Below are 12,363 nucleotides of genomic sequence, written 5' to 3' on the forward strand. Positions count from 1 at the left end.
ATAAAATCACAGGAATGAGAGTCCCTGTGTGGAAGTAAAAGGGTATTCGCAGGTGAGAGGAGCAGCTACGCTGGGTGTTGGGGTACTGGCACTATGTGGGGAGAGACAGTCTGTGAGCAGGCGACACGTGCCATCCCGAGAGTCTCCAAGTACCGGATCTGTCCATAGTGCGGGTTGCCAGGAGAGGAGCGAAGTCCGGTTGCGTCTAAGAGTTGACATGAAGATCAAGAGAAGATGCCTTGAACTTTGATCCAGGCTATTTACAGTTTCTCTTTTTTTTTTTTTTTAAATCAGGTTCCCAGATTTAATTGGCGCTTTGTGTGAGAGGTTTAATTTCCTGTGACAGGATGTTATTTTTAATTGCTGTGACCAGGATTTGGTTAGGCTTCCGTTTCTCTTTACATCACCTAGGTAGGATGCTTCCTCCTCTGTGCTGCTGAATTGACTCTCTCATACCATGGCCCCAAATCAGGTTGACAGGGGAGAGTTCCTGCCGTGCACAATTTTCAGGATTAATTTTTGCTCTCTGCTTCACAGGTCCACTTTTGTGCCCCCTTCCTGGTCTTGCACACTGTGAGCAATTGATTTCTCTGAAATGTGTGAATTATCTGCTATTAAAAGTACGCACCGGAGTGCATCCATATATATTTAAGAAATTACTCTTTTGAAATAGAATCACTTATACATTCTGATATTTGTTGCTGTTGTTTCCTCGCTCATTAAAATGGAATTTTACATAAATCTATAGTTGATGTCTGGTTATCACTGTACACACTGTACACGGTTCGGGCCCCTCTGCTGCACCGAAGGTGCTTTTTACCAAGGAGAAATCCAACACGTAGGTCAAGCTGCAAGGTCGGTGTCTGGTCCTTGAAGACAAGCACCAGGGTTGAAATTCCTCTCGTGTTCAAAGCTGTGCCAAAGAGATTGAATAAAAATCTTGGAGATGTGAAGGTGCCAGTGCAGATCTAGGAAGGATACGGGTTGTCTCAGTGAAAACATTTTCTGCACCAGAGCTCGAACGCGGTTCAGTATTTAAATATTTGGGTGATCTATTTGCATGAGGATTTGCTCTAGCTGCTGTCGAGGGAGTGGGTTTCCACCTTCTCTTTTCTGGGCGACCCGGATTGCGATACTGCAAGAAGCTGTGAAGGGCTCTGGCTCCTCACCGGCGGAGGCAGGAGGAGAACAGCCAGCAAACGGGAGAAGCAGCAGAGACTCTGCCTTCGTGCCCGTACCCTTCCCAGCACGGTTTATTTAACGTCTTTCCTTTTGGCAGAGCACGGGGAACTGCAGGAGTTACCAAAGGAGGGAAAGCCTTGCAAGGCCGGTGGGCTTCCGGGCAGGCCAGGCTGGACACGAGTGTCGCCGAAGCTGTGGTTCGGGGTTTTCAAGCGAGGGCCGAGCCGAAACCTCTGGCTGGGTGACGTGCAGCCCATGTTTGATCAGAAAAGGGCCGTGTTTTGTGAGCAGCGAGCGAACGGCTGCGCGGCTGCGGTGCCAGGGCTTGCCGGAGGTCGCGGGGCAGATTCCTCCGGTGGTACCGGGCAGATGGGGGTGGGATGTGCCCCTTCTTGTGCCCGCTCTCACCGACGGGGGATCGCCGGCGGGCCCTTGGCTCGGCGGGGACGGGGACGGGGAGGAACGGGGCTCCCACCATCACGCCGTGGCTGGGAGGACTAAAACATGGCAGGCAGCTCTGCACCGTGAGGGCATGGGCTTTTGCTTCGGGCTTTTCTGCCTGCGCAGGGGGTAACCCGGCGCGGCACTGCCTCTCCCCGGCAGTGCCGAAGGGCCTGGCGTCCTTCGCTGCGCGTCACCAGCGGGCAGGGGCCCACCCGGCGGCGCGGGAGGCCTGCAGCGCCCGATAGCGCCGGGGGTGCCCTGAGCGGGGCGCGGGCGCCAGGCCGTGCGCGGCTGGTGCCGATAAGCCCTTGTCGCCGCAGCCCGGGGTGCGCGAGGGAGGACGACACGAGCGGCGGGCATGGGTGTGTGGTGGCTGTTATTCGGTACGGCGAGGGCAGGCTCGGAGCACGCACCGGAGGCCTGGGGCTGCAGCGCGGCTGCGGACCTGCGAGGGGAAGGGTTGGGTAATTTTGGTCGAGTGCTGTGCCTGGGAGCAGATAAAAGGCTCCCGTGGCAGGTCTGTCCAAGTAACGGTGTCAGAATCAGACCTCGTCACATCGCTTCCCGTCCTCCGGGCAATCTCTGCATCCGTCACCGTGCTATTTAGTCATCAACCTCCCGTCAGTTTACACCCACCGTAGGGAACCTTCCCCACCATCACACGCGGTGTGAAGGTGGAGCGGCGGCCACGAGTGCGGGCCGCCGAGCTGTGGGCCGGGGCACCCTGAGGGGAGCTGGCCCTGCTCGCTCTGTCCCAGGGTGCTGGTCTGGAGGGTGCTCAGCAGAGGGGGGAGGGTGCTGGGCTTGGGCAGGAGCATCACCCCGTTACTGTGCAGGGCAGCGCTGGCAAGGGAAGGCCCCCGGCAGTGCTATAGAACATCCTAAACGGCCTTCGCTCTTCACTGGTGATTTTGGGTCCTTGCTCCGTTTCGCAATGTCGAAAAAAAACAAAAAAAAGACACATCAACAGCAAAATGCAAAAGCCTTGATGTGCCTGAAGTGCTTCAAACGCCTAATCTTGATAATTTCCCGCAGCACAAGCGTAAACTGGTGGAGATTAAAGCGAATTAGCGGAGCAGAGAGGCAGGACGGTGGGTACCAGTGTCGCTGAAGCAGGAGCGCAGGGTGATGCTCAGCGCCGCGGTTTGCCGTCGCCCGACGTGGTCTCGCTGCTGCTCAGGCTCTTTGGGGCTGGTTTGGGCCGTTCCTCTGCCAGGCTGACTGCGGCAAGCGGCCGGCAGCGGATAAAGGAGAAAAAGACGTTCACGACATTAATGAAAGCTTTGACAAAAAGGAAGTGAGGGAAACTATTGTCTCCTCGGCCTTATTCTCATAATGTCTGCGTGTAATAAGTCTTTCGGTTATGCTTGTGGCTTCTGTGACAAAGCAGTGATTTAGGGGGCTGTCTTTACAGAGGCAGAGCGGCTCACACGGGCCAAAGTGCTGCTGAGTAATATTTTACCACAAATTGTTGTAACTGGAGCTTGACAACTGCAGTAGGAAGGAGGGTGGGGGATTGCATTTGATTTATTAGGTGACTTACTGCAATTTGCAAGAGCGAGCTTTCTGCTAGCGCAGCCACGAATTTGCAAGTCCTGCAAGTAAAAGCCCACGTGAGGGAAAGCGGGGAGGGGAACGCTCCGTGTTTTGCTGCCAGGATCCCCAGAGGTCACCTGGATCGGCGGGAGGCACGCAGGCATGGCGGCTGCAAACCGGCTCCTCGAACTGACGGCATCTTGGGATGCGCGGGCGCCTTTCCCGCGCATGGCCGGTGCGGCCTGCCAGTGGGAACCAGGGTCCTGTCTTTTGGTGAAGACATCAAGTATAAAATAATTCCTCTGGGCAGCAACGCTTTCTCTCTCAGCCTTCAAACCCAGCCAGAAGTTAAAGGGATGTTTTCCTAAACCCGACCTGTGAAGCATCTTAAAGATGAGCTCTAAAGAGGGAGGGAGGAAGGCTGCTGCTTGGGCTCACATCACTCCGAAAATTCAGGTCATGTTTACTAGGGGCAGCTGGAAAATGATGATCTCAGATGCTAACAAGTAACATCTGAAGGGAAGCGTTAAAACATTTCAAGCTGTTTTGTAAGCACCTACTTTACTTTTTTCCAAAACCGGTTTAGCTATTTTTAAAGATTCATTTGCCCCCTGAAGTACCTGATGTCGGCTTATCTGAAATAAGTGGAAAAGAACAAGAGGTTGCCCTTCCTTTTAATTTCAGATGGAAAAATGCTTATGTCTTTTTTTTTTTTTTTAAGAAGACCCCAAAACAACAAACCAACCCACTGTACAGCTTCCTTTCTGCTTCAGAAAGGATGGATACCTATGGTCTGAGGGCTTTTCATCCTTCTGCAAGCTGACCTTGTGGGATTTCCTTTATTTACATTTGGCTGGCACTGGCCTCAGTGACTACAAGAGTTTATACAACCACTTTCAAGAGGAATACCGAGGCTTGCAGAAGTGTGTTCTGCCCCGCGTTGTCCTCTTACTTACTGGTACAAAGTAGATATACAACGCTACTGAATAAAGATAAGTATTCTTGTTCTATTTTGTTTTGGCCTTAACACCTTTGTACCAGGATAACAGAGGAGGTCATGGACAATTAATTTAAATCAGGTGGGGAAAATTACTTAAAAGTTGTTTCTGTGCAGGGAGACATCCGATAGTGTTACAGTTCTATGTGCTTTTATTTAGGTGAACAGTGTGCAGCCTTTGTAATGTTTTTTTTTTGGGGGGGTGTTTTTGAGGAAGCTGTTGCAAATGGTGTTTGTTCACTGCTGCAATTGAGCCAGAGTCAAATTCAGAGACAGATTAGCTTCCCGGGACTTCGGTATTTGCGTTAAGTCTGCGCCGCTGGCAGGCGTGGTCACCTCTGTTCTAGGACTTTTACAACCAGAAGGAAAACAAATTGCACTTAATACGTATCAGTGGCGTGATGGCTACTTCAGTAAGTAGTTCATTTGCAAATCTAACACATGCATCGATACGTGGAATTAAGCTCCTTGCAGGGCTTGGTGAAGCTAGGAGTTATGGGCTAAGCGGGGAAGGGCGTATCTCAGCTGGTGTAAAAAGAAATAAGGTTTGAGGGAGAGAAAATTGCCCTTTAATGCGACTATCCTGCTATTTAGTAGTAGGATACAAGCCGTCTAGCCTGGCATGGTGAAAGTATTCTGCAATTCAGCGATGATAAAATAATTACATGATTGCATGCTTCTTGAAGACGTGAGGCTAATGTTCCAAAGTGCCACCAATTCCATTACCACTCAGAAGAAGAAAAGGCTCCTTCTAATCAGGCCTCCCTGGGTAAGGGTTTACAAGAGTACCCTTGAGGTCAGCACTAATCTACCAGCTTCCAAGCAACTCATTTAAAAGAACGTAGGATTGCCCAATTTGCAGGGAAAACACGCTACTCCAGGCGGAGGAAGCAGCATGTGACGGCCACGCTGCCAGAGCCCTTCGGGGAGGGAAGGTGGTGGCCAGACCCCACAACCACCCTGCGGGGCGAAGGCTGACACAGCCTCCTCCTAGGGATGGAGAAGAGGGAGAGGAGGAAAGTTTGTTTTTTTTTTTTATTAAAAAAAAAAAAAAAGTTTATTGCAAAACTCAGTGTTTTAGAGTATTTCCAGAGTCCACTAGGTACGTAACAAACAAACCAGTAAATCCTGCTCTGAACGCATTAAAGCCTGCTTCTGGGTCTTCTGCGCCCGCACACACACATACTCACTCACTCCCCTGCTCGTGCCGCTACACAGACAGGAACAGAAACGTACTGTGAGGTCAGTGACAAACATATTATTTGATCTGTATTGGAAATGGTTGTAAAAAAAAGTTACAGTAGAACCTCGCAAATCTGCAGAACAGGGAGCTTCCACACACACGCAAAACCTGGAGGCCTTATTCCACTTCCAAGCAGAGTTGTAATAGCAAAGTGCTGTAGTGAGGTCTCGTATCACAAAGACTTCAATAATCTTACAATTATAGTCTACAGAACATTTACCAAAACGCTTGAAGTATCATAAATTAACAATAAATAAAAAGTACATCTTAATGCAACATCGTTATTTGTTCATTTACTCACTGATTCACAAGACTCTAGTTCTCTGTAAGGGGTCTTCCAGTCCTGGGTGCAACGCAGCGAGGTTCTGCTGGCCGTGATAAAGTGCTGAGGCAGAGGAAGGACGCGAGACCGCGGGTCTCGGGCAGTGAGGATGATTGCTCTAGCCACTTGGTTGCAAGACTGCCTGTTTCAGTTCTTTATTTCTCTCTTTTTTTTTTTTTTTTTTTTTTGACATCTAAGACAGAAAAAACAAATCAAGCCCCTTCTCAAAAAGAGTTGGGTTGGTTTGTTTTTTTTTTTCTCTACAGATTGTCCCATATTTCTATGGCTGGTAAAATACAGACAGGTCAGCATAGCAGTTAATGCGTGATGCCACTTCCACGTAAATACACAGAAATGTTGGTTTGGGTTTTTTCCAAACCAAAACAGACTTGTTTTATTAGTCCCCCTGAGTTGCCTAGAGGCGTTAAGATGCATATAGGTGGGGCAAGCAAGCTTGTGTCACCGTGAGTAGGAATCTCTCCCATTAAGACTAAATGAACAGCTAGTACATTGTCTCTTATCGTTCCCTTCACACCTTCAACGTGCACAGGCTCCACTGCATTACCCCCCGAAGTCAGGAGCAGAAGAAAAGCCTCTCACTGACTTTTGGGGAGCAGGGAGAGCCGGGGAAGGGGGTACGGCTCAGACCAGCTGCCTGGCACCCACAGAGTCAGCGGATGGGGGGAGCAGGCTGCGAGGGGCTGGGTAACGTGAGGGTTTCCACGCTCATTGAGTGGCGCGACAAAGATTTCCTTGTGCACCTGTAAGTGAAGGTTTCGGGTACATTAAGACACACTGGGCCAAACCCTCCCTGCGGGGTGGGCTGGTTATGGCAGCGGAGCTAGGTCCATTGACACCAGCTGAGGCCTTATGGAAAGAGATGCTGGAGCTGTAGTTTTTTGGGGGTTGTGGAGTTTTTTTTCCTTGCTTTTTAAATAACAACTGTGTTACCTAAGACCTACCTATTAAAAACAGCTACACTCTATGCTGTAAGAGTAAGTTTCCCAACAATTTCACAAGCTAGCAAGACAAGATAGGTATTGAAAAGATTGATGGAAAGACAGCTTTCCATTATGCAAAAGATAATTTTTCCTCTCCCATTATTTAAGCTAACCTCCTTTAACAATCTTAGAATAAGTTAATAAATACTAGTTAAATTAGAAACAGTACATCAGATCTGACTATCAATAGAAAAACAGTTCTAAGGATACCAACTGGGAGAAGAAAAATGATCTTATGAAATATCTGCAGTAATAACTGGCCATAAAGACATACAGAGCCTCCAATTTCCCAGCATTTGTGACGTTCAAGTTAATTAGAAGAACATTAGCAATGGTTTAAGTCAGCTACCTAGCCTAGCCTCCTCCTCAAATCTAAAACTTAAGTCCATATTCTTCCAGAAAAAGATTCAGTTGGCTACTGGTGGTGTATGAAAGGCTCATCTCCAGGTCATATCATTGGTTTCTTGTCTGCGTGGAATTTGCAGTAGGGGATGGGTGAGGACAGTCAGAGGCTGAGCTGCTTCTGCTGTTGCTGTTCTCAGTTTTTCTGGGATCAGTCAAACCTTTACCTATGTTTGTTATCAGGAAAGCAGGAGTGTGCATCGCATCTTCATGCTAGACAGAAGTTATTCTTATGTGGCTATCCGTATTTTCTATGGAGCTTTCCATTGTTGATTAAAAAAGTTCTTTCTAATAATAAAAAAAAGTTGTTGGTAGCAACTGTTCACATTTAAAATTTCACATTCTCGTTAGAATGTAGTTTTAAAACGTGGAGCAGAGCTGACGTTTTCCCCAGTCTTACGCTGAATACATTAGATGGAGAAGGAACAGGCTTCTTATGCCACACTGTCACAGGCTTTTCCTGAATTTTCTGCTTTTCCAATATCCATTTCAATGAAGTCATCTGGTAAGTCTGGTACGACCTCTGCTGTGCTCTCCTCTGTGCACTGCTGCTGGCGGTGGCACAGCCCAGCCTTGCATGGTCTCACCAGGGACAGAAACACAGCACCCAGGACCATGCCAGCAGCACAGGAGTAAAAGGCTGAGCTGTAGTTCTGTGTCGTATCCACTAAGACACCTACAGAAAACACATTTACAGCAGTTAGCCCCAACTGACTCTCCTTCTCCCTTGCCCATCCATCCCTCCTATAGAATTTTTAATCCAGGTACCACTGCATCATTTTATTTGCAATCAAAACTACCTTAAAAAAGTAAAAAATTGTGTTCAGGGGTACGTAGTGTTGTCTTCAGGCAAATCAGAAGCCTTCAGGCACTGCAGGGACGCTAAGCCTGAGATGCACGAGGCATCTATTTATTATGCCAGAGACTTCACCTTTCTGCAGTGTATGGTAGAAACACACACACAGTGAAAGCAATGCGTTTCTGCCGTTCGCTAGAGCCTGAAGTGATCCCGTTTTTAGGTTTCTAACAGGATCAGGGTGGCACTGCAGTGTTTTCCTTCACTCTGAGGTTCCTCAGTGGAGACTGCCTCATCTGTGGGACTCTGCAGAGCTGCACTGCAGCAGTCTTCTGGCTCCAAGAGCTACCTAATACTAGTTGCAGGGCTTTTAGAATAGTACTATGATTAGTGCTGCCAGAACACTTCCTAGACAGAGCTCAGCACCAGTAGCTGTCAAATATGTACGAGTTACCTGCAAGGGGTGGTCCGGCCAACCCAGCTAAGCTTTGAATGAAGACGTAGACTCCAGCAGCAGAAGACATCTTTGCGATGCCAACCACGTCGTCTTCTGCCAGGAGGGGAATATGCGTGCCTGCTACTGTTCCAAGCATGAACCCAAAAAATATGCTACATGTCATCAAGCCCCAGAATTCAGAGGCAAAAGGGAAGGCAAACAATGCTACAGACAGCAGAATAACACAGATGAGTTCGATGTAGATCTTGCGGATAGGCTTTTTGTTGAGAACCCAGCCAGCTGAAATTCTTCCAAAGACCTCTGCGATCGCCATGGCCGACAGTATGTATGCAGAGTGGTCTTTGCTGATGCCAAGGCTGAGACTCAGGGGAATGATGTAGAGGGAGGGAGCGAAGAAGCCCAGGGTAGCAAACAGGCCAAATAATGCATAACAGATAAAGCTATAGTCTTTCATCACAGAAAAGTCCAGTAGTTTTGTTTTTGGTTCTGGAGGGGTGCTGTTATTTTCAACAAGTATCTGTACGTGTTCCTTTGGTTCTTCACTTTTCGGCTCTGCTTTGGTGTTTCCAGGCACATTGCTGGGTGAGGTAGTTATTTCTACTCCTGAGTCTATGGACTCTATTGAGGTGCGTGTTTGCTCGTTTTCAAGCATGTACTTTGTCTCCGTGGGTTCCTCTGGTGGCTGCACTTTCACTTCTTCTTGCTCTTTGATGATAATGGGTCGCAGCAGTGATCCACAGATGACGATGCTTAGCTGTAGCACCCCAACAGAAAGGAGGCTGTATCTCCAGCCAATCTGCTCCTTCAAAGCAGTAATTGCTGAGGGAAGAGGGCAGAAGAAGAAAGTATAACTAGAAGAGCCTGTAGTTACACCAAGAAGCTATCTGAATTTACAGCTAGGGGAGTAACTGGAGCTTCATCACTAGAGCTCATTGCTGAGGCTGAGCAGGGGTCCCTCCTGGTCCATCCTGCCCAGGGCCACCCAGGGGTCTGTCACCCACGTTCCTCCCCATCAGCTGCAGCAGACAAGAGCTAGAATTGCACTTAACATCTGGCTAGCAGAAGCTACTCTCTAGGCAGCCACTTTTGACATCCCAGTGAATTTGGGATGCGCAAGGACAAAGGTGGTGTTATTTTTAGTGAATGAGAGCAAACTCAACATCAGAGTTTCCTCTTTCAGCTGACCCCACCCTGAAGCTAGCTACTAGAGGAAGTCTCCTAGCTCTACTCAAAGGTGCATGTCACTGCTTAATTGCAAGCCGTCATTTGCAATCAAAGCATCTTTGCAACTGGTATTAGCTGAAAACAAGCGTGCACAGCAGAGGACAGGCGGTGACAGGGTACTGACAGGGACATGCTGCCTGGGGACAGGTCCCCAAAAGGCTGGAGCAGTTCAGCAGTCCATGCTAAGCACAAGCCCGCTAACCTTTAGGAACAGTTATGTGTACTGCAAGCGTTTTAAATAGCTGAAGTTTCTTGGTCTTATTTTTAGCCTACTAGATCTATATAGGGAACCCCATGAGCTGTGTATCAGTGAGGCATGTCCTGCTCTGGCAGGCGATGCTGGGGAGAGCTCAGGCATCCTTAGACCAGTCTCTAGGATTACTTGTAACCCTGTCTGCAGGGCACGAGTGCCACGGGCATGTGAGCAACCACCTGCGGGCTTTATCAGCTCATGGGAAGGTCCACGAGCACCAAGTCAGTATCAGGGCCTTTGACTGTCATTTGTTTGGGAAAAGGACTAGGGCAGCATTGTGCTTTAGGCATGCACATAAAAACTCACAGCATTTGGGCACTGTACCTGGTGCAAAGGAGAAGACAGCAAAACATTCCCCTGTAGATGCCACTGCTGTGACCAGCGAACGTCTTTTGTCAAAATACTGTGATAAAATGGTGACAGTCGGGAGGAAAGAGAGGCAGTATCCAAGGCCTGTGAATAAATGCCAAAAATTGCCATAACAACAAGAAAGGGAGGGGGAAACACCGATGCAAGAACACGTTAAGCCAGCTTTCCCGGTGGCGAGATTACAGTATCATTTCGGCCAACTCAGCAAGTCACCCTGGAAGAAAATCATTGGGGAAACCAGTATGTTATTTTTTTTAAACTGGAGTGGGGAAAAGACAAAAACAAAACAAAAAAAAAAAAAACAAAAAACAAAAAAAAAAACCAAAAACAAGAGACCCAACCTCCCAAACCTGCTAGGTAATGCCTTCTGTGCCTGAACAGCCAGCAGGGTCCACTTTGAGGACCTCGTCGGCTTAAAAAGTTTAAGCCTGTAGCAACTGCTCCCCTAAGCAAGGCAAGCTCCTGGCCAGACGTGAGCAGGACACCCAGGCCAGACTGGAGAGCGGGAGGAGGGAAGAGAGAGAGATAGAAGAAGGAGAGGTTAGAGGATTTGACCCTGTGAACAGCTTTCATGTCCCCAGCAATCCCAGTCAATGAGAAGCAATCAGTACAGCTGCACTAGCGCAGTGGCCTGCAGGACCAAGTCCCAAGGTGGTCTGCAGGGTGTGACAGGGCAGAAAGCCAAGCCTTGAGCCAGGTCATCACTTCTACCAGGAGGGTGAGGTCAGCTCAGAAGGGGCAGCAGCATTTCTCAAGCACTCCCAGTATCGTGGCGAGTAAGACTCCCATGCCCAGAGCTGCCCTTGTGGGAAGCCACAGAAGCGGGCAAAGCGTTCGGCAGGTACAAATAGGATGACTCACCAGAGATGACGCCGATGGCAACATACATGTCCACAACAGTGCGGGAAAAGGAGGCGGTGACCATGCCAGTGCTGATCAGCACCCCTCCGGCCATCACCACGAAGCGGTGACCAAAGCGATTGCTGAGGACCGTTGACAGAGGAGCTGGATGGACGGGAGAGGAACAGAGCCGTGGTCAATACCCAACTCAGCAACTTCCCCAGCTACCATCTCCTTCAGAGGCACTTCTCGTACCCCTGCCCAGGTTCCCCTGACATGCCACCTCCCCTGGCCTCACACAGCAGAGCACCGCCCCAGAGCCATCCTTGGAGCACTGCACAGCTCACAGCACTTAGGATGCGCTAAAAAAAAAAAATCATCAGAAGGGACTAAGACAGGCACGTGGCAAGCCTGGGACAAACCTGCAGCAACATCCACAGACACCCGTGGATTTCAGTGGGGCTCAAGTTATTTCTCATCCATTTCACTACACTGTTAGGTTTCAAAACTCTTGTTTTCATCCCTTGCTGATGAGAGCTGAACAGCTGGGCCAGGGCCAGGGCCAGCAACACAGACCACATCCCTGTGCCGCACAGCAGGAGGGCACAAGATGGGGCTCAAAGGGACTCCTGGGCTGAGACAGACATTTCTTGGTATTTCAGGAGCACAGAGCCTCCTGTTACTTATGATGGAGCCGTTAGAGACACGAATGTCACAAGTATCAAGTCTTCATATGCTGAGTCAGCAGTATGACTGCCCCTTGCACTCGCACTGAACACCTGTTACTCTTACCTGTGAAGGTCTGTACAAACACACATATGGATATTATCCAGGATATCCTGCTGTTGGTTTCATCAAAGCTTTCCATCAGGTCATTAAAGAAGACGCCAAACGATTTTATAATGCCATATGTTAGAGCTTCCACAAAGAAGAACGCAAAAGCAATTGTCCAACCCCATCCTCCATCAGGCACTTTAGTATAAACATTGGGAGCAGCACACGGCATTTTTACAGCTTTGACAGTCATTTTTGATCTGGAAAAGAAGGGAGAAAGAGCCAGGCATCAGTGTAAGATGAATTTTGCCGAGGGAGGCACGGCCTAGCAGCTGTAACACCCCTAAGGCACCGCTAGCCAGTCCCCGTGCTGCTGAGGGATTAAATGCAGGAGTTGGGCTGTAGTTTCTGCCTTCGTCACCCCACGGGGCTCGTTTCTGCTGGTGCCCTTTGAGCCCAGCACCTAAAACTCTCCGCTCAGCAGCTGGGTGAGCTGTTCCCATCGGCAAAACCCAGCGCTTGC

General features: G+C 49.1%; 1 protein-coding gene across 1 annotated transcript; it reads right to left on the minus strand.

The window, feature by feature from the left end:
- Positions 1-7,561: 7,561 nt before the first annotated feature.
- SLC16A6 (solute carrier family 16 member 6) lies at positions 7,562-12,096 on the minus strand (the record flags this gene model as incomplete). Its single annotated transcript, XM_082007966.1, has 5 exons — positions 11,859-12,096; positions 11,088-11,231; positions 10,182-10,310; positions 8,378-9,199; positions 7,562-7,803 (listed from the first exon to the last, which is right to left on the minus strand). Exons 1-5 carry the CDS (start codon positions 12,091-12,093, stop codon positions 7,562-7,564), a joined length of 1,572 nt encoding a protein of 523 aa, XP_081864092.1. The 5' UTR covers positions 12,094-12,096.
- Positions 12,097-12,363: the final 267 nt, after the last annotated feature.

Source organism: Phaethon aethereus (assembly GCF_964289735.1).
Source record: "Phaethon aethereus genome assembly, chromosome: 18".
NCBI lineage: Eukaryota > Metazoa > Chordata > Aves > Phaethontiformes > Phaethontidae > Phaethon > Phaethon aethereus.